Source organism: Balaenoptera musculus, chromosome 19 (genome assembly GCF_009873245.2).
Source record: "Balaenoptera musculus isolate JJ_BM4_2016_0621 chromosome 19, mBalMus1.pri.v3, whole genome shotgun sequence".
Classification (NCBI taxonomy): Eukaryota; Metazoa; Chordata; class Mammalia; order Artiodactyla; family Balaenopteridae; genus Balaenoptera; species Balaenoptera musculus.
In genome coordinates, this window is record NC_045803.1 from 1634582 (window position 1) to 1656697 (window position 22116).

Below are 22116 nucleotides of genomic sequence, written 5' to 3' on the forward strand. Positions count from 1 at the left end.
GAAGTATAACTCAGCCTTAAAAAGGAAGGGACTGCTGAAACAGGACACGTGATACATGAAATGTGAAATTCTGGTAAATGAAGTCTTCACAAAAATATGAAAACTGTATGATTCTTCTTACATGAGGAAGCTAGGGCACTCAAATTCAAGGAGATAGAGAAGAGAACAGTGGTTGCCAGGGGCTGGAGGAGAGGAGTACGAGTTGTTATTTAATGGGTACAGGGTTTCATTTTTGCAAAACAAGAGGAGCTCTGGAGATTAGGTTACACAACAGTGTGAATGTACCTCACAGTACTGAACGGCACACTAAAATACTTAAGAGATGGCAAGTTTTATGTGTGTGTATTTTAACACAATAAGAAGGGAAAAAAAAAACCCCAGAAGTACATAATATGTACTTCACAGTGCCAATCAGAGCAGACTTTCGGCTGAAGTCCTTTCCCCATTTGCTTCCTTCATAAGTTCTTTCTCTGGTGTGAACTTTTTGGAGCCAAATGAATGGAAGTTTTGGCTATATACTTTCCAACATCCACTGCACTCAGAAGGCATTTCTCCAGTGTAAATTCAACAGTGTTTAACAAGACCAGAGTTGTATGTGAAGATGTTCCCTTATTCGCTGTTCTTATATGGCCTCACATCAACGTGAACTCGCTAGTGTGTACTGACTCTGGAGTTTTACTACAAAAATTTCCCTCATTAGCTGCACTAATAAGGCCTTTCTCCAGTGGGATTTGTCCAATGTCTAATGAGTGTGGAGCTGCAACAAAAGGATTTCCTACATCGATGCACTCATAAGGCCTTTCTCCAGTATGATTTCTCTGATGTCTAATAAGGGTGAAGTGGTACCTAAAGAATTTTCCACATTTGGGGCTTCCCTCGTGGCGCAGTGGTTAAAAATCCACCTGCCAATGCAGGGGACACGGGTTCGAGCCCTGTTCCAGGAAGATGCCACATGCTGTGGAGCAACTAAGCCTGTGTGCCACAACTACTGAGCTTGAGCTCTAGAGCCCACGAGCCACAACTACTGAGCCCGTGCGCCGCAACTATTGAAGCCCGCGCGCCCTAGAGCCCGTGCTTGGCAACAAAAGAAGACACCACAATGAGAAGCCCGTGCAACACAACGAAGAGTAGCCCCCGCTCCCCGCAACTAGAGAAAGCCCGCGTGCAGCAACGAAGACCCAACGAAGCCAAAAATAAATAAATAAATTTAAAATAATTTTTTTCCACATTTGCCGTATTCATAAGGTCTTTGTCCAGTGTGAATTCTCTAATGAATAATGAGTGAGGAGCTGTCCATAAAGAATTTCCCACATTCGCTGCACTCATAAGGCCTTTCTCCAGTGTGGATTTTCTGGTGCTCAACAACTTTGTCTTTGTGGCTGAAAGCTTTCCCACATGCTCTACACTCAAGTCTTTTCACCACTGTGGATTTCCTGGTACTCAACAAGCCTATGTTTGCAGGTGAAGGCTCTCCGCATTCAGTGCACTCAAAAGGCCTTTCTCCAGTGTGAACTCTCTGGTGTCTAATGAGTGTGGAACAGTTCCTAAAGAATTTTCCACACTCACTACAACCATAAGGTCTTTCTTCAGTGTGGATTTTCTGGTGACCAACGAGTTGGGACAGTCTAAGGAAGGCTGCACTCAAAAGGCCTTGGCCTTGTGTGAATTCTCTGGTGGTCACTGAGGCCAGATATTTCTGTAAAGAATAGTCCACATTCTGAGTGCTCATAAAGCCCAGGCTCAGTGTTGACTTTCTGATGCTGCTCGTGGTGGGACTTTCTAAGAAAGGCCTTCCCACATTCCCTATTCTCATAAAGCTTTTCTCCAGTGTAGATCTTCTCATGGTCAACAAGTGTATGTTTATGGCTGAAGGCTTTCCCACACTGAGTGCACTTGTAATCACTTTGCCCATTTTGAAAGGCCTCTCCATCTGCAATGTCCCCATGTGGCTTTCCCACACCATGAGGAGGCCGGTGCTGGAGAGGGCCTGTGCTGGCTGGGAAGTCCTTCCCACCTTCCCTGCATGTGAAGGTCCTCTGTGTCATGTGGACAGTGCAGTTTTTCACAAATGAAGGCCTCCCCTTGTCCTTTCTGGAAAGTTTCTCTCTAATGTGACGTTTTTGGTGCTGGCAAAGCTTTGCCTCACAAGTGTATAGTCCTTGCCCAGGGTGCATTCCATCCTGCTCAGCAAGGGACAAAATGTCTTTCAAGAGTGAGCTGCACGCCTCACAGGGCTGGGCGTTCCAGATGGAGGGACCTGGCTTTGGCGTCCTGGCCAGTGACACTTCTATAGAAACACCTCGCTCTGAAGATGGCTCCTCATCCTGGGCTCCATGCCAACAACCTGAAACCAGAGAAATGCTGGTGAAGCACGTTGACACTGGTGGGAGGAGCAGCCCCACCACAAATGTGTGTCACCCACACCCACGAATAAATCCATAGGACTGCTGATAAGCAACAGGGGCCAGAGCCAGTGAGAAGGCCTGCTGTGCAGAGCTGCGCCTGGGAAGCTCAGATGATGGGAGAGCCCTGACAGTAGGTAAGGACACAAGGAAGGGGTACAGTGCAGGGAGGAGAAGGGTCCCCAGCTCACTCCTCTGAAAATGGCTTTCCACAAGGCCATGGCTGCTGGTGAGAAGTGAGTACTGGGTAGAAGGTTGTGTCCAGAACCAGAGATGTCTGATTGTGACACAGTAGTTGGTATCCAAGGACTGTTTAAAGATATGTGCAAATAGAATGGCCATTCATTAAAAACTCTACAAATAACAAATGCTGGAGAGGCTGTGGAGAAAAGGGAACCCTCCTACACTATTGGTGGGAATGTTAGTTGGTGCTGCCACTGGAAAATACTATGGAGCTTCCTCAGAAAACTAAAAACAGAAGTACCATATGATCCTGCAATCCCACTCCTGGGCATATATCCAGATAAAACTCTAATTCAAAAAGATACATGCACCCGTATGTTCACAGCAGCACTATTCACAATAGCCAGGACATAGAAGCAACCTAAATGTCCATCGCCAGATGAATGTATAAAGAAGATGTGCTACATATATACAATAGAATACTGCTCAACTGTACAAAAGAACGAAATAATACCATTTGCAGCAACACGCATGCAACTATAGATTATCATACTAAGTGAAGTAAGTCGGAAAGAGAAAGACAAATACCATATGATTTCACTTATGTGTGGAATCTAAAATATGACACAAATGAACATATCTATGAAACAGACTCATGGACATAGAAAACAGACTGTTGGTTGCCAAGGGGAGGGCGTTGGAGGAGGGATGGAGTGGGAGGTTGGGGTTAGCAGATGTAAGCTACTATACATAGGATGGATAAACAACAAGGTCCTACTGTATAGTACAGGGGACTATATTCAATATCCTGTGATAAACCATAATGGAAAAGAATATTAAAAAATAAAAGAATGTATATCTATGTATAACTGAATCACTTTGCTGTACAGTAGAAATGAACACAACATTGTAAATCAATTATACTTCAATAAAAAAAATACAGGAACTTGTAACTTAGATTAAAAAAGATATGTGCAAATGTCAAAATAGCTTAAGTGTGGGTCAAATGTTGACAGCACGGCAAAGGAACAAATAGGAGGTGGAGACTACAAAAGTCAGGGGAGCCGAGGACTGGAAGATTAGAAATGACAATGGGAAAGAAAATGTAGAAATGAAGTGTGACCACTGTCCCTGGCATCACCCAGTGGTGGACAAAGGCCTGGCTTCCAGTGTGATTTGAAGCCAGCTTTGACAACACACCCTCTCCCAGCTCCTAAGCTCCAGAGCCACCTCTTGTTGGCACTGATGGAGTAATGTCCATCCTGTCAAGACACCCAGGCCCCTCCCTCTGCCTCATGGTGAGCACTTCTATGGGACCTGGCACAGACCAACCCAGGTGAAACACAGGGAAAGGGAGTGGACAGCATGCCCCCAGAGCGAGCCGACACACGACGGCCCCCATTCAAAAATCGCAAGAACTACAGAGGAGGGTCTCGCAGAGTCAGTGGTCTCTACAAGTAGTAAGCATGTATTTCTGCCACAGGCAGGCCCGCCAAAACGTCAGCAAGAAGGGGGAAGGCCTCCATGCATCTGAACAGAGTAACTTGACTAGGGACAGGCAAGGTTTCAGAGCAACACGGGATGGGGCTGCTTGGGGAGAGGCAGTACGGTGCACACAGCCTGGGAATGGCTCCCACACACATATGCTAGGAAACCAAGGAAGGAAGGACTACCCATGGTTTGGTTGGAAAAAACAGCCCAGCCCAGGACACTGGTGTGGGGGGAGGGTTATGAGGGCCTTACCTAGTCATGAGAGAAGTGCAAAGTTCTCCAGCATCACATGGTGGTACAGGCGTCTCTGAGCCTCATCCAGGAGCCCCCACTCCTCCTGAGAGAAATGTATGGCCACGTGTGTAAAAACCACAAGTCCCCACCAAAATGGGGATGGTTCAATCAATGCACAGCTCATTTCTCCAGGATCTTTACTCTTTCCCCCGACACGTCCATTCCCTCCTCAACCTCCACCCCCACTTCCCAAGTGTGGAAGAGATACAAGGTCCAGTGGCACCAGTGACTCTCTCTCCTTATTTCCACTGATCACTGTGTCCAGAACACATCTTTCCAGAGAAAGCCAGAAACTTGGGGTCCCCTCTGACTCCCCCTTCCATCTCATCTCCCAGTCCTACGCTCTCCACATCACTCAATGTGGGCAGGTCTGTTCAGAACACAAAGAGAAGGCAACCGCTCTGCTACCTCCACGGCAGTGACTCTTGTCCAGCGACCACCAACGTCCACCACAGTCACTTCCCCCAGGTCACTCTACCTCTACCTTCCCTCCCACACAGTATCTCCCGTGGCTAGACACAGCCGGTTACAATCTGGGTCAAATACCTGGCTCCTCTGCTTCAAACCTTCCCTAGCTCCTACTTCCCTCGGATTAGAGGCCCAAAACCTCAGGTTGTAATTGAGACCTGATAACTGTGTGCCCCTACCCTCCACTCACTCCCCCCACCCATAATCCTATCACATGTAACAGACTTGCAGTTCCCTGAATATTCCAGCTCAGTCTCACCTCCAGTCGTCTGGACATTCTGTATCCTGTGCCCACGACATCCTTCCACATCTTACTCCATCAGTTGTTGGAAATGGGAACAGCTCCATATAATCTGGGACTGAGTTCAAGACCCTAGGCCTTGGTGAAACCACAGGGACTTCAGACCCAAGGAAGGGAGAAGGATGGGTGAACAATCTCAGGCCACCAGCATTCTTCATATGGGAGTGGCAGAACCATCAGGGTGATAACTGGGGTGGTTGAAGGTCTGGCACATCCTCCATTCACCTGTACAGGTCCATAAGCATTTCTGCAAATGCCATGGGAACCTGTGGGAAGAGGGAGGTCCTGAGAAATGGGCAACCACGTTAGGAGTCTACAGACTGGGCTAGACTATCACCTCTGGCCTGCCCTGGCGCAAAATGGTCTCAGCCTGATGGTCTATGCTGTTTCTCTGACCTCAGTGTCACTATTATCAGCTGTGTGACTCTGCTTAAAGACTGAACCTCCCTGAGCCTCAATTCCTTCACTGTAAAATAGGGATAACAATGGTTTCTACCTCATAAGGATGATAGTAGTATTAAACATAAGAGGACACACTACCTGTCAGCTGTAACTATACATAAGATCCACAATTTTTCATGTTTTCAGTGCAAATGAAGGGACTGGGTTTTTCAAAATGTGGGTTTGCATTGTTTCTGCTTTTTTTTTTTAATTAGTTTTTATTGGAGTATAGTTGCTTTACAGTGTTGTGTTAGTTTCTGCTGTACAGCAAAGTGAATCAGTTATACATATACATATATCCCATCTTTAGATTTCCTTCCCGTTTAGGTCACCACAGAGCACTGAGTAGAGTTCCCTGTGCTATACAGTAGGTTCTCATTAGTTATCTATTTTATACATAGTATCAGTAGTGTGTATATGTCAATCACAATCTCCCAACTCATCCCACCCCTCCTGTTTCTTTTTAAGGTTTTCAGAAAATGGAATATATAACATTCTACTAAATTTGCTAACACCTAAAGTATTACCAATACTACAGGTAAATTAAATTTCAAGCAATTTTTTATAAAGTGTTCCTATGTTTAATTTATTGAATGTCTTCATTTCTAACTGCCCCTCTACGTGTACATATTTAGAAGGATACTGGTTAACAGATGTTTTGATCAGTAAGTATGTTTCATACATTTTGAATTTAATGAGTTGTAGGGAGAGTTTGAACAGGCAGGTCAGGTACTTTTCCTTTTTGCAAACAAGCCTGTTTCCTGTTTGCAAAGGATCCCCTCAAGTGCACTGCAGGAGTCCCTTGACTATAGTGCTCATTCCTCTTGCCCTGAGGGGTAGAAGAGGTGGGTCAGCAGTGTGCTTGTCTGGAACCAATCTGCTCCACAAACCTGGCTATTTCTTTGTCCCACAGGGATTCTCCTCTAGGAGCAGAGCTGACCTGCAGGGCTCAGTCTACACGACCTTACACCTTCATCTCCATCCAGGCCAGCAATTCATCACATCCAGGTATCCTTTTCTACAGACACAGGCCAGAGTAGCTCCTATGCCAGATATGCTCCTTTATGGAGAGAACATCAGGGATGATGAAACCCCTAATGCCCCAAACTCAAAGTCTCAGCCCTCCTGACACTCACTACAGGGACCATCAGAAATAACAACCTTAAAAATCTCCCTCCTCAATCTGATCCCCAGGCCATGCCCCGGTTCAGTCCACACCCTCCACTCTTTTGACGGCTTCAGTCCAGCCCCCTTCCCCCGCAACCAGACCTTCATGTCCACATACCTACGTGCCGTCTCCACCTTGAGGTATCTTAGGGTCACACATCCAAAATTTAACTCATTATCTTCTGAAACCTGCTCCTTGTGGTTGCTTCCCCCCAAAACCGCAAAAACAAAACAAAAACAAACAAAACCTTGAGATGGTCCTTCACTCCCTACTTCTGCTCACAGCTATACATGGCACATCAAAGTCCTGTAGGCTCTATCAATGAATCTACGCAGAATCTCATCCCATCTCCCATGTCGCGCTACCTTCCTGGCCCAGCCCCTTCCATAATTCTCCTGGGGTCTATCGCGGTGGTCTCCTCAGCAGTCTCCCTGCCTCCATTCGCATCCCGTTCTCCCAATTTTTAACTTCTAACTCTGGACACGGTTCTCCCATCCCCAATCCCTTCACAACCTTCCATGGATTCCACCTGCTCAGGTTGCCGTTTCAGGTGAGACACTTCGTCCCCCTCTGTCCACGACAAAAGCGACCCCAGGTTTCCCCAATGCTGCCGACTCCGTAGCACCTGCAAGCCGTGCACCGTCGGCCCCCGAGGGAACTCTCTCCCTCACCCCAGTCCACGGGCTGAAAGGGGACCCCCCCCCCCTCCCAAGGCCGCCCTCTGTTCTGGACTCTGGGGCTGACCGGCAGGGAACCGAGCGGGCGCCCCTCCGTCCGTATTTAGGACTCGGAGGCGGGAGTCGGGCCGGGTTGGGGCCCGGGAGACGCAGCACCCACCTAAGCCGGCCTCATCGGCGCAGCTTCGGTCACCGGGGTCACCGGCCGGTGGAAAGAACGGAGCTGGAACACCTGGCGGGCGGGGCGGGAACGAGGGCACCGCCGTCAACTACGGGCTCAGGGGGCCTCACAGCCGCCTCTGGGCACCGGGGCCAACGCCTCTCCTCGCCTGTTCCATTCTCTTCGGTCCCGACTCAGGACTCAATGCCCTGAAAAAGGTGAAAAAACACGAAAACCGGCCACCACATAAAGCCTATGGAAGTCCCGCCCCTGAATGCGTGCAGACGAAAACGTTCGCCTGCTGAGCCTTCATTAGCTCGGTGACCGGCGGCGGCGGCGGCAGTAACTGGGCCAATGAAAGCTTAGAGGAGGGATGGATGGTTGCGTGCGCATCATCTGGGGCGGGACTTCCGGAGTTCCTTCCTGTCGTTTGGGGGCTCTCTGGACGTTTAGGAGTTCCGGGCTTAAACGTCGCTTGGCGGGCATGGAGGTGATCGAGCGAAAAAGCAGGCGGAGAGGCTCAGGGATGAGCCCGGCTCAGGTGGGTGATGCGTCTCCCAGGGCCCCACCCGGTGGTGCGCCCGTTCAATTCCCTGCTGGTCAGCCCCAGAGTCCAGAACAGACGGCGGCCTTGGGAGGGGTCCCCTTTCAGCCCGTAGACTGGGGTGAGGGAGAGAGTTCCCTCGGGGGGCCCCCGGTGCACGGCTTGCAGGTGCTACGGAGTCGGCAGCATTGGGGAAGCCTGGAGTCACTTGTGTCGTGCACAGAGGGGGAGTTGTTGTCTCACCTGAAACGGCAACCTGAGCAGAGGGAATCCATGGAAGGTTGTGAAGGGATTGGGGATGGGAAAACCGTGTCCAGAGTTAGAAGTTAAAAATTGGGAGAACGGGATGCGAATGGAGGCAGGGAGACTGCTGAGGAGACCACCGCGATAGACCCCAGGAGAATTATAGCAGGGGCTGGGCCAGGAATGTAGCGCGACATGGGAGATGGGATGAGATTCTGGAGAAATCTCAAACTTGGAGTAAACGGGATTTCCTGCTGCACAAAGTACGGTTGTAAGCAAAAGTAGGGAATGAAGCACTATCCAAGTTTTTTTGCCTGAACATCTGAAAGTGGGGAGATGAGGAAGTCAGCGCGAGGAGCAGGTTCCAGGGGGAAGACCATGAGTTGTATTTGGACATGTTGATCCTGACATGTATGAAGATGGAGATGTCACCAAATGGAAGTACCATATGTGGAGGTGAACATAAAGGCTGGAAGCAGAGGAAGGGGGCAGGGTTGGAAATATCAAAGGCATGGAGGGTGTGGATTGGACCAGGGCATGGCCTGGGGATCAGATTGAGGAGGGAGTCTTAAGATTGTTACTTGAGATGGGCCCTGTGGTGAGGGAGGGGAGGGCTGAGAGTTGGAAGGCAGGGCATGAGGGCTGGTGCTGGCATCCCTGATGCTCCCTCCAGAAAAGGGCAGACCTGACATAGGAGGGAATCTGGGCTATGTCTGTAGAAAGGGGGGCCTGGATGGAGTAAGGAGCTTTCCTTCTGTAGAGCCTGCAGTGTGTGCTGGTGTGGATTCTCCACTTGCAGGCTCTGCCAACCCTCAGGGCCACTCAGCCAGGCTGGTGCAGCCAGTGGGTCCTAGACAAGGACACTGCCAACTCACCTCCACCTCTCAGGGCAAGAGGGATGATCCACTGCTTCAGTCAAGGGTTCCCAACAAGCTCCGTTTTGAGGATTATTTAGTGATAGGCCTGGTGCTGAATGGACTAATAGCCGACCTGCCTGCTCAGCCCCTCCCCATGACTCATTAACTTAAGAATGTATGAAAACTAATTTAAACACTAATTAATCAATATTCCTCTAAATACATACACACAGGCAATTAGAAATGAGCCTGTTCACTTAGTTAAATTTATGCAAACACTTTGTAAATGGCTTGGCATTGATTTACCTCTCGGTATTTGCTTACAATGCAAAGTTCTATATATGACATCCTCTGAAATCTTAAAAAGCAGTAAAAATGAAGACCCTAAGTTTCAAAACTCTGCCACTTCACTTGCACTGAAAATATGTACAAAACTATTGATCCTATGTACAATCATAGCTGATACATGGTATGTTCTCCTTACATTAGATCCCTATGAGGTTGGGAGCATTCTTATCTTTATAAGCATTTTCTTTTCCCTGAGGCTCAGGGAGGCGTAGTTCTTCTCCGGTGTCACTCAGCTAGTAAGAGGCAGTACTGTTTTCTGAAGAACTGAACTTAGACTGTCAGGCTGAGATTCCGTTATACCAGGGCAGGGCAAGGCTGGGGTGGTGGTCCAGCTCAGCTGTAGGATCCTACAATGCTACCCATTTCTCATGGCTTCCTTCTTTCCCAGGATCCCATGGCAGTGGCAGAAATGGTTATGGACCCTGTACAGGTGAGTGGAGGGGTCCTACCTTTCACCCATCCCAATTATCACCCTGAAGGCAGGAATATTGGGGGGGGGGGGTGATTTCCTGCAGCAATCCAGGTGAGTGTTGATGGTGTTACACAAGAATGTTAGTTGTTGAGATGGAGGATCGGTTGGTTTCTGGATGTATTTTGAACTAGAGCTCCCCATGTTTTATGTAATGGAGAGCGAGGGACTCAAGGAAGTGGGCTGATAGGAAGAATTGGGGATGACTTCAGGTTTCTGGGCTTGTTAGGAAGGATGGATGCCTCATCAACTAAAACGGGCAAAGTCAACTTTAGGAGGAATGTTCAGGTGGAATAAGAAGAGTCCGTTTTTGTCCATGCCACAAATGTTCCAGAGACTCCCAAGGGGAGGTGTTGAGTGGGCACCTTTACACAGAGGGCTGGAGTTCAGAGGACGGATTCAGGATGGAGACGGCCACAACAGAGTGGCCGGTGTGTGGACTAGGATGAAGCTGAAGGTAAGTTTTAGGCGGCATCATTTCTAGTTTATGGTGGCGATGCCATTAGAGGACAAGGAGTGAGAATGAAGGGCCTCAGGACTAAGTCTGTGGGTTGGGTACCTGGCTGGTGGTGATGCACATCACGAAGACAGATGAGGGAGCAGAGTTTCCTTATCTGTGCGTGACAGCGGGATGTAGGCTTGAGAAAGTCTTCTGAGGCCAGAGCAGACATGAGATGGATGTCGAGGGAGGAAATGGGGTCAGCTAGGAGAGTTGCTAGACTTAGGGCGTAGTGACAGTGTGGGTGGGGAGGTCGGTGTACCTGGGCTTCACGTGAGGAGAGAAGGTGCTGACTGCTTATGGGACAGTTCGTGCAACACGGAAGGGGGAGAGGGCTAAGGGGTCATGAGGTCTCACATAGGAAGGGTGGCTGGGGAGGAAGGAAAAAACAGGACCAGGTGGTGAGACCATCTAAGCAGGGCTTGGGGCAGGCCCTGGCCCGAGGGGACTTTGGTGTTCAGGGACAGGACTGGGCTGAGTTGAATGCTGGATGCATTTCCATTCACTGCCTGGATTCCATGTGCAGAGTGCCCTGTAAGGAGGTGAAGGAAGTGCCTATGGTGTGGGCTGGGGCTGTCTGTGGAACTGTCACTGTGGAAGGGTTAGAGTCATGAGGAAGGTGCAGTCCAACGAGTGAGATGCAGGTAAGGAGGAGTGTGAATGGTTGGCCCTGGGCCCTGGCACTGGGCACTTGAGGACAGGGACAAGTCTGAGTTTGTCTGAGGGTCAACATCTGGGGGACCCCAGGGAAACTGTGGCAAGAGAGGGGTAGGGCCGTGCATGCAGGTCCACACCCTCGATGGTGGTTTTCTGCTCCCTCCCCCATGTGTTTTATGCTGTGTGCTGGACACAGTGATCAATGGTAATGAGGAGAGAGCAGGCACTGGTGCCACTGGGACCTGGTATATCTTTCATGGTGGGACGTCCAGGAGGAGGTTGAGCAGGGACGGATGTGTAGGGGGAGGGCTGAAGGTCCTGAAAAGGGAAGTGCATCAGTGATTGCACCCACAGGATTTTAACTTGTGGAGGCGAGTGAGTCGTGATACAGAGAGGCCAACGACATTGAAAGACAGTTTTATTACTTATATTTCCCGAGAGGAGGAGGTACACTATGTAACAGGGCCACCTGGAGAAGCACCAGATTCGGTCAGGAGGCGTGAGCACAAGCTAAGGGACACCAAAGGTCAGAGCCTTTATTAGACTTTTGAGGGAAATGCAGGGAGGATTGGATGAAAAGTTTATGGGTGACTAGTTTGTATAATTCTGTGTACCTGGGCTATGGGAACTGTCCCTAGCTGTCTGTTACCTGGCCCTGGGCTGCTTTAGGGCAGGGGAAATACTGACCTGGTGTGTGAGAGTTAGGTAAGGAGTTGGTTGAGAGTATGGGCTCTGGATTGCAAGGGAGATGTAAACAAATTTGGCCATTAGGTTAGCCCTGTAATTAATGGATGGCAAATAGATAAATACAGCAACCACAAAAATATAGTTAAAACAAGAAGCTGTTCATGAACCAAACTCTTCCAGTTTTGGCAGGACCGTGTGGTCTTTGAGGACGTGGCTGTGTATTTCTCCCAGGAGGAGTGGGGCCTCCTTGATGAAGCTCAGAGACACTTGTACCATGCTGTGATGACGGAGAACTTTGCACTTGTGACCTCCCTAGGTAAGGTCCACATGCTCACCCAGTGCCCTGGGCTGTGCTCTGTTCTTTCCCTTTTCCCAGGGGGAAGCTCTGTACTCCCCACACTGAGACCACGGGTGCTGCTTCCTTTCCTGGTTTCCTGGCATATGTGTTGTTGGTGCAGGGGCTGGACTGTGTGTACAGTGTCATTTTTCTCCCCAGGGAGCCCCATCCCTTCTACTCCGAGTCCTTCCAAGATAGGGCTCAGGAGTCAGAAATGTAGATTTTGTCTGAGACCCCTTCAGACCTGGCCTGTTCTTGGTTGGGTCCTCAGTCTAGATGCTTGGACTCTTGTTGCGCCAGGCCTTACCCCTTCCTCTTGCTGACATTTCTTAGGGCCTCCTGTGCCAGGAATTTTAGCACCAACCTAGTTACTAATTTGGGGAACCACTGATTGTTACTAGTCTCCCCTGTGAAGTTCTTATAATTTTAGAATGCCGGAAGCCCTGTGTCGGATCTCTGTCTACGTGTGCTGGCCCCTTCTTTTTCTGTCTTTCACGTAGGACTAACCTCTTTCAGGTGCCATACTAATGCTCACCTGGAGCAATGGAGAGGACTCTGGGTACCTTCTAGTGTGGCCATTACTACATCAATGGCAGGAGACACTCAGAAGTACCCGGGCTTGGTGTGAGGTCCTGGGAAAGGGTGTGATGTCAGAGCTGGGAACCTGTCCTGTGTTCACCATTGATTGATGCTCGGACCAGTGCCACACCTCATTTCTTCCTTTTCATTTTTATTTCTTCTGTCACACTCCAACCACACTTTTGTGACTCTCACATGTGACTTGTCACATGTTCTGTTTCATTGCTCCCTTTGCAGTGTTCAACATTTGACCTGTGTGTAAGATGTCGTGACGTCTGCATGTATCCTTAAATAGTCCTTGAACTTTAGCATTTCTTTTGTATCGAGTATTTCTAGGTCTGGGCACAGCCTTTGACACAGTGCTCACCTGTCACCAGTAGCCTTGGCCATGTTGACTTGGAGGCCTGCCTCTCCTCCCTGCTCTGGTGTGACTGTTTGTGTCCCCACCACGTTCCATATGTTGAAAACCTCATGCCTAAGGTGACAGTATTAGGAGATGGGGCCTTTGGGGTGATTAGGACATGAGGGCAGAGCCCTCATGAATGAGATTTGTGCCCTTATAAAAGGGACCCCACAGAGCTTCCTAGCTCCTTCCACCATGTGAGGACACTATGAGAAGTCTGCGACCCAGGAGAGTGCAGACTGATCTATGGGTTCCAGTCTCCAGAAGTGTGAGAAATAAATTTCTGTTCTTTATAAGCCAGCCAGTCTGTGGTATTTTGTCATAGCATCCCAAATGGACTGAGACAGTAAATCTTCCTTCAGTCCTTGCCTATTGTCAGGGCTCTCGCATCATGGGAGCTACGCAGGTCCATCTCTGCACAGCAGACCTTCCTCTCTGTGGCTCTAGTCTTCGGTGTGTCATTTCTGATGGGGCTGCCCCTCCTACCAAAATCATCATGCACTTCACCAGCATTTCTCGGCTTACAGGTTGTCAGCATGGAGCCCAGGATGAGGAGGCACCTTCTGAGCAAGATGTTTCTGTAGGAGTGTCACTGGTCAGGACTCCAAAGCCAGATCCATCCTCCAGGAAGGCCCAGCCCTGTGAGATATATGGCCCACTCTTGAAAGACTTTTTGCAGCTGCTTGAGCATGACGGAATGTTCTCTGATCCAGGACTATACTTTGGTGGGGCAAACCTTTTCCAGCAGCAGAAGGAGCAGATTAGAGACAACCTTTCCAGAAGGGGTGAGGGGCAGCCTTCATTTCTGACCAACAGCAGTGTTCACATGGCAGAGAGGACCTTGACATGCAACAGAGACAGAAAGGACTTCCCAGGCAGCACAGGCCTTCTGCAGCAGCCGGCCCCTCACAGTGTGGGGAAGCCACACAGGGACACTGAGTGCAGGGAAGCCTGTGGTAGTGGACAGAGTGATTACAGGTGCACTCAGTGTGGGAAAGCCTTTAGCCGAGAAAAGATGCTTGTTGAGCACCAGAAAATCCACACTGGAGTAAGGCTTTATGAGTGCAGCAAATGCAGGGAATTCTTCAAGTACAACGCTAACTTCATAAAACATCAGAGAATTCACAGTGGAGAAAGCCCTTATGAGTGCAGAGAATGTGGAAAATTCTTTAGATACAACTACAGACTGGTAAGACATGAGAGAATTCACACCGGAGAAAGGCCTTATGAGTGCAGTGAATGTGGGAAATCTTTCATGTACAGCTCCACATTCATTAGACATCAGAGAGGTCACATTGTAGGAAGGCCTTATAAGTGCAGTGAATGTGGGAAATTCTTTCAGTATAACTCCACACTCATTAAACATCAGAGAGTTCACACTGGAGAAAGGCCTTATAAGTGCAGTGAATGTGGAAAATTCTTTAGGTACAACTCTGCATTCATTAAACATCAGAGAGTTCACAGTGGAGAAAGGCCTTATGGGTGCAGTGAATGTGGGAAATTCTTTAGGTACACCTCCACACTCACTAGACATCAAAGAATTCATACTGTAGAAAGGCCTTATGAGTGCAGTGAATGTGGGGAATTCTTTAAGTACAAGTCCAAGCTTATTAAACATTGGCAAAATCACACTGGAGAAAGGTCTTACGAGTGCAGTGAATGTGGAAAAGGCTTCAGGTACCACTGCAGACTCATTAGACATAAGAGAGTTCACAGTGGAGAGAGGCCTTATGAGTGCAGTGAATGTGGGAAAGCCTTTAGCCATAAGAATGTACTTCTTCAGCATCAGAAAACCCATACTGGAGAAAGGCCTTATGAGTGCAGAAAATGTCAGAAGGCCTTCATTAGGAAGTCCTACCTCATACATCACCAGAAAATCCACAGTGAAAACGATATGAGTGCCCTTAATGTGGCGAACTCTTTAGATACAACTCCAACCTCACTGAGCAGAGAATTCACAGTGGTAAAAACCTTATGAGTTCAGAGAATATGGTAAATTCTTTAGGTACTACTCCAAACTCCTTACACTGGAGGAGCATCTTATGAGTTGATGTTGAAGTGGGCCTTATGAGTACAGAAAATATGGGAAATTGGTACAGCTCCCCACTCATTAGACATCAAGAGTTCACACTGGAGGAAGGCCTTCTGAGTGCAGTGAATGTGGATAAGTCTTTAGGTGAAACGTCAGGCCCATTGCACATCACAGATTTCACAATGCAGAAAGACCTTGTAAGTACAGTGAATATGGGCATATGTTCAGCCAAAACTTCCACCTCATTCAGCACCAAAAATTTCACAACAGAGGGAGTGTTGCAAATGGGGAAAGACTTCAGCAAAATATCTGCTCTAATCTATCCTTAACAGTATCCTCATATAGTATTTTTTTTTTTACATTTTACATTTTTGATTGTAGCAAAATACATGTAACAGTTTACCCTCTACCTTTTTAATTGTACAGTTTAGTGTGTTTAAAAATTCAAGTATTTGTGCAACTAATCTCCAGAATTCTTTTCATCTTGCAAAAATGAAACTGTATACCCGTTAAACAACATCTCTTCCTATGCCCTCTCTATCGGACCTGTCTCTATGAATTTGATTACTCTGGGTACTTTATATGAGTGTAATCATACATTTTTCATCTCTTTGTAACTGGCTTATTTAGCTTAGCATAACTTCCCCGTGTTGAAGCATTTGTGAGCACTTCTTTCTGTTTTGAGAAGGAATCAGAATTGACCCACCCAAGACATGGGGAAGGGTGCTGATGGAGTCAATACTACCTTGCCAGATACGATTTTTGTAGAGGAAGAGATTTAGATTTTATTAACACCTTTATTGTGGTACTGACATACAATAAACGGCATTTATTAAAAATGTAAGATGTATTTTCACACGTGTGTGTAATGGGACCATCACCAAAGTCATGATAATGAACATGTCTGTCATAGAGTTTCCATTGGCCCCTTTGTATTCTCTCAGCCCTAGCCAACCTGCCATCTCTAGGGAGACATTATAGTTTTTTTTCGTCGTTTTTTTTTTTTTTTTTTTTGGCTGTGCCACGCATCTTGCGGGATCTTGTTCCCTGACCAGGGATTGAACCCGGGCCCTCAGCAGGGAAAGTGCGGAGTCCTAACCCCTGGACCGCCAGGGAATTCCCAATATAGTTTTTATTTTCTAGAATTTTATATAAATGGAATCCTATAGTTACTCTTGTATGGCTGCTTTCACTAAGTGTATAAATATATTTTTAGTGTTATCCCTTTTGTGTGTGCAAAAGCATGGCATCATATAAGAATAAACAAGGCTCTGTTATGTAGTAAAGCTGTGTGTTCTGACAGGCACTTTGAGAAAAAGTTGTTTAAAGTGGGAAAGTGAAGTCTAAGTAAATTTAAATTCAGTTTCATAGGAAATTAATATCTTAAAAATTTTTGAGGGGCTTCCCTGGTGGCGCAGTGGTTGAGAATCTGCCTGTCAATGCAGGGGACACGGGTTCGAGCCCTGGTCTGGGAAGATCCCACATGCCGCGGAGCAACTAAGCCCGTGAGCCACAATTACTGAGCCTGCGCGTCTGGAGCCTGTGCTCCGCAACAAGAGAGGCCACGATAATGAGAGGCCCGTGCACCGCGATGAAGAGTGGCCCCCGCTTGCCGCAACTAGAGAAAACCCTCGCACAGAAACGAAGACCCAACACAGCCATAAATAAATAAATAAATAAATAAATAAAAATTAAGGAAAAAAAAAAAAAAGAACATAGGATTAAGGTATGTTTAAAAAAAAAAAATTTTGAACCATCTGCCTCGTAAACAAGCTTCCACTGAGGTGGATGGAGTTAGAGTCTGTCATACAGAGTGAAGTAAGTCACAAAGAGAAAAATAAATACAGTATGCTAACACATATATACGGAATCTAAGGAAAAAAAAAAAAAAAAGGCCATGAAGAACCTAGTGGCAAGACGGGAATAAAGACACAGACCTACTAGAGAATGGACTTGAGGATATGGGGAGGGGGTGGGGTGAGATGTGACAGGGTAAGAGAGTGTCATGGATATATATACACTACCAAATGTAAAACAGATAGCTAGTGGGAAGCAGCCACATAGCACAGGGAGATCAGCTCCGTGCTTTGTGACCACCTAGAGGGATGGGATGGGGAGGGTGGGAGGGAGGGAGATGCAAGAGGGAAGAGAAATGGGAACATATTGTATATGTATAACTGATTCACTTTGTTATAAAGCAGAAGCTAACACACCATTGTAAGGCAATTATACTTCAATAAAGATGTTTAAAAAAAAAATTTTGAACCATCTGCCTCGTAAACAAGCTTCCACTGACACATCTTTCTAGATTTTTCTTATTTGACTTCTTTTTTCTTGTGTCTTTCAGCTATGTCTTTGTGTCATAAAAGTTCTTAGCGCATTTTTTAATCACTAATCATTTTGTTGTGGTAAAATACACATAAAATTTATCATCTACCATCTTTAAATATTCAGTGATGTATCTCGGCAGGAGATGGCATGTGATAATTCGCTGTCCTTTAGAGCTAGGCTTCAGATTTTGAAAGAAATCTTAGAGAGTAATAAATATTTCAATAAAAGTGTTGTTTGCTAGGTTGGAACGCAATCACTGATTATCAAGGCAGGAAAGATACCCGTCTCCAATTCTCCCTCATGCCCTGTCTGGGGTCTTTTCTTGCATATTGAATGTCATGAAACAGCCTCTAAAATTTCAGTCTATTTGACAGTCAACAAGACAGCTGACAGCTATGTGTGGACATAGAGTGTCATGATATAGTGTGTCTGTTTCGGTGTGTAGATTTGGGAACTTGCTGTAGTTCACAGAGTCTGAAATTACAGGTCCCTAATCTTTGTGGGCTTTTCCAAGACTGCTCTCCAAATCTGGGTGCGATTTAAGAGTAAGCAAGGCCTGTCCCATGGTTGGAGCAGGGAACTCCTTTTCCCAGTATCCCTGAGGGTGCCTCTTGGCTTTTAATAGGCCAGGTAGGAAGTAACTCATTCTGTGAGAGATAGTAGGTGGTGTTAGCAGCGGAAACTACATTACCCAGAAGTCTCTTCGGTGCGCGGTCGCCGCTGCACAGCCTTGTGGGTAGAGTAGTTTCCACTACGGGCGTTACCTGTACTTTCTCCAGGTTGGTAGTTCCAGATTGTGGCTAAAGGCCAAGCGAGGGAGTGAAGGGCTCTGGGAAATGAGGTTCTTAGGCTGTAAACCCGGCAGGGCTTCTCTGCCTCTTTAAGGCGTTATACCCAGATTTCCTTGCAGTGTAGTCTACGGCAAGTCACAGAAATGTTTAGAGACATTATTTCAGACTGCATGAATCGCAGCAAATTTCCAAAGACTGCACATAGAAAGGGATCCACCATACCATAATGTTACTTCTCGTCCTCTCATAGCTGTCGGCTATCTTGTTGCTTGTCAAAAACACGTACACTCTCGCTTTTCATGAGTTTCAGTAGCTTCTCTCAAGCGCAATATAAAAAGACCCCAGACAGGGCTTAGGATGGTGAACTCGGAGAAGGGATGTCTGGAGGCACTAGAAAGGGTGACGATGTGCCCCTGATTCCCACAGAAAACATCCTGCCTGCCTGAATAGTCAGTGATGGTGTTTCAACAGCATTGCTATTTAAGATAATATTACTTCATGTCTGAGATATACACCATTTTGGGACTTCCCTGGCAGTCCAGTGGTTAAGATTCCGCGCTCCCAATGCAGGGGGCATGCGTTCGATCCCTGGTCGGGGAACTAAGATCTTGCATGCTGCACAGCAGGGCCTAAATAAATTAATTAATTAATTAATTAACTCTGAGATTACTCCATTTCTTTTAAGAAATGTGAAACCTCTCTAAAAGAAGAGGGACTTATCACATGCCATCTTCTACCAGGACAGCATATGCCTCTCTGAGAATTTGACCACGTGTGCAAAGGGGCCATCTTATTCCTGACATAAAGGTTTGGGATTCTATGATCTCATTTCCTTGCTGGAAAATGGTTTGTCATTTCACCTGTAATTGCAGCAACAGTATACACAGGGAGTTGAGATTATCTCTGGGAAAACACTTGTTAAATGGATATTACTAAATGTTATTAATAATAATTTTATAGGTTTTCAAGGAAAGTGGCAGAAATGGTTCTAGAGAAATTTATCTGTGACAGTGGAGGAAAAAAAGGTAAGAAATCAATGAAGTCTGAAAAAGAGTCACTGAGTCTGAGAAGTCAGAGAATGAAGCTGAGACTTCAAGGCTTGCTGAAACCTTAGCCACACTCAGAGTTTGGTTCCAAAATGTGATTATTTTTTTAAATACTTGAAAACATGATGCATTAACAGCTTGGAGGGAGAGGTAAAGACAATATTTAAAAGGAGTTGCCAGAGAGGTAAAAATGAATAAAGAAGTTGTGCTGTTGTGTATTTACTGATCTACAACTGTTCAATGAGCACTAACAAGGATTCAGGTCCAAGAGTAGGTGCATGATAGACATCAGGAATAGGATTGCCAGCTGTTCTGCATATAGAGCACACATCCTGTATCCTGTATTGATACTGTCAGAACGCCCTAAATATCCTGTACTTAGCTTTTTACAATACATTACAAAAACTCAGCAGTTAGAGCTATTTTTCTCTCACTGTAATTGGCAGTTAAATCACTTAGTGGCAACATTAGCTCATAAACATAGCCCCAGAAATAACCTCCTGGACAATGCCTTCTGGTCTCTCCTTAGGGTCTGGCTAAGGAAGAACAACAGAGGGGACTAATAATTAAAGTGTTTATTTTTCATAACAGGAAGGCAAAGACTGTTCTTTAGCCCAATTCCAAAATCTTGAACAAGAAAACATGGTTTTTTAGAGATAACTTCAGATAACCTGTGAAAGCCAGCCAGTCAGCAACAGCCTCATCCCAGTAAACTGAAGCTTCCGAAAATTCACAAATAATTGATAGTCCCAACCTTCTAGAATTCAGCCTATCAGTGTTCAGGCCCCAGTCCTGAAAGACAGCCAATCAGTGACAGCCCCAGCCCCTAGGTAACAACCAATCAGTAAGTGCCTCACTATAGCAACCTTGCTTCTGAAAGTCCTAGTCAACAGTAGTGAGCAGAGTAACAAACCTGGAAGTCCATCAATCATTAAACATGCCCATTTCTGAAAGTCTGCCAATTCCTGAATGCCAGACTTCCCAAAAGCTCCTATGAGACCCGCTCTGGCTTTTTTTGAGGTGACTGCCTGACAACTAGAGCAGGCAGGCAAACAGAAAGTTCCCCCTCCCTCTTTTTCTTTTTGTATCAGATACCAAGTTCAATTCACTGTCAGTTCACAAGTTTGAAAACCTTTCAACGGTTCAACCTCTTAGCAGTTATGAGTTTGGACTTGTAACAGACAAATTGACACACACGTGAGATTTCAAAGGCAATGTTTTCTCTTCTTGCTGAAATTGCTATTATCTATTTTTTGTATATACCGAATATAAAAATGCAAAATGCAAATATAAATTTTGTGATGAATTTTCTTAAGAGTGGATATTTATTAAATGTGGTAAAAGTCCTCTTTGAGGTCTCTGAATGATATACAATTGTTCATTCAATATTGAAAATGATGGACAGATATAAATCAACATTACTAAAGTTAAGCATGAGAGTTATATGATTTCCTCAACTAGTATTAAAGCAAGTGAAAAAGTAATTGTTAAAAAAAATAAAAAAGTAATTGTTATGAGAAATTCAGATTAAGAAGGGAAAATAGTAACAGGAGAAGTTGTAAGGAGCTTCCACACTGTATATCATCAGTCCTCCAGCTCACACTACTGTTGAGCCTGTGTCTTACTAATCAACGTTCAATGGACAAAAGGAACAAGATAAATTGGATGTATCCACTGTAGAAGCTGTTACAACCTATTATGTTTACTGTGGAAGTCCCACTGAAATATGGTTTACGCTGTCACCGCAGACCCTAGCCTTCCACCAGGTGCAGTACCCACAGATGTCCACGTGCCTTGCTGCTCAAGGGCAACTTGAGTCCGTGACGACGTGGTAAATCAGCAGTAGGTCTAAACTCTGCTCTGTGTTGATTTTCTTGGCTTTTCGTTCTCAGTTTGACACCTGGATTTTGTTGATAGTTCCCTGTTGAGATACTTGGGTGAATCAGGCTATTCCTTTTCATACCTTTTTTGATGTCCTTTGAGTTACTGGTTGTTTTTGTTTTTCCTGTGCTGTCTAAAAATGTAGTTTCTCACGAGAAGTTGAATCACAGGGTAGAACACAGGCACTGCCCTATAAGCCTGTTGTTCAGGCCAGCCTCACAGACCAGTGGGTTTGCAGTTCTCATAGTACTGGAGGCTACATGGACAAACTTTCCTGAAGGTTACCAATAAACCAAATGAGGTCTCCTTCCATCTTAAAATTGTTGTATTGAGAGCTGGGCTATAAGCTAGAGAGAGCATTCTCTCTGGTATCCGCATGCCAGGGGAACACGGTGGGTCTGTCTGGTGAGGAGCCAACCATCAGGTTAGGGACCTGAGGTCCACAAGCATTCCATACCTACCGATCACTGCCTGCCCTCTGGGGTGGTCTAAGTCTAAATCTTCATATTCTTGTTACAATCCTAATTCTTGCGCCTGTGTTTCTTTTTTTTTCTTTATTTATTTGGCTGCGCCAGGTCTTACTTGCAGCATGCGTGATCTTTTTAGTTGCAGCACCGGGATCAAAACCGGGTCCCCTGCATTGGGAGCGCGGAGTCTTTTAATAAATTTATTTATTTATTTATTTTTGGCTATGTTGGGTCTTCATTGTTGCATGCGGGCTTCCTCTAGTTGCGGCGAGCGGGGGCTACTCTTTGTTGCAGTGCATGGGCTTCTCATTGTGGTGGCTTCTCTTGTTGCAGAGCACGGGCTCTAGGCGCACAGGCTTC

At 46.3% G+C, this 22116-nt stretch overlaps 1 protein-coding gene, 1 long non-coding RNA gene and 1 pseudogene across 4 annotated transcripts; 1 reads left to right on the plus strand and 2 right to left on the minus strand.

The window, feature by feature from the left end:
* Positions 1 to 1207: 1207 nt before the first annotated feature.
* On the minus strand, positions 1208 to 4494 carry LOC118885351 (annotated as a pseudogene).
* Positions 4495 to 5103: 609 nt separating this feature from the next.
* On the minus strand, positions 5104 to 7897 carry LOC118884695. The gene is made up of 4 exons (XR_005017354.1): positions 7586 to 7897; positions 6866 to 6952; positions 6471 to 6640; positions 5104 to 5405 (listed from the first exon to the last, which is right to left on the minus strand). It is a non-coding gene; the product is annotated as an uncharacterized LOC118884695 (long non-coding RNA).
* Positions 7898 to 8002: 105 nt separating this feature from the next.
* Positions 8003 to 16291, plus strand: LOC118885793 (zinc finger protein 548-like). 3 transcript variants are annotated; one of them, XM_036834847.1, is made up of 5 exons: positions 8003 to 8126; positions 9966 to 10007; positions 10381 to 10503; positions 12070 to 12205; positions 13736 to 16291. In XM_036834847.1, exons 1-5 carry the CDS (start codon positions 8070 to 8072, stop codon positions 15184 to 15186), a joined length of 1809 nt encoding a protein of 602 aa, XP_036690742.1. In that variant the 5' UTR covers positions 8003 to 8069; the 3' UTR covers positions 15187 to 16291. The 3 variants fall into 3 exon arrangements, with proteins under 3 accessions (XP_036690742.1, XP_036690743.1, XP_036690744.1); XM_036834848.1 differs by lacking the exon at positions 10381 to 10503; XM_036834849.1 differs by lacking the exon at positions 10381 to 10503 and having other exon boundaries at positions 12121 to 12205.
* The last annotated feature ends 5825 nt before the right edge of the window (positions 16292 to 22116 follow it).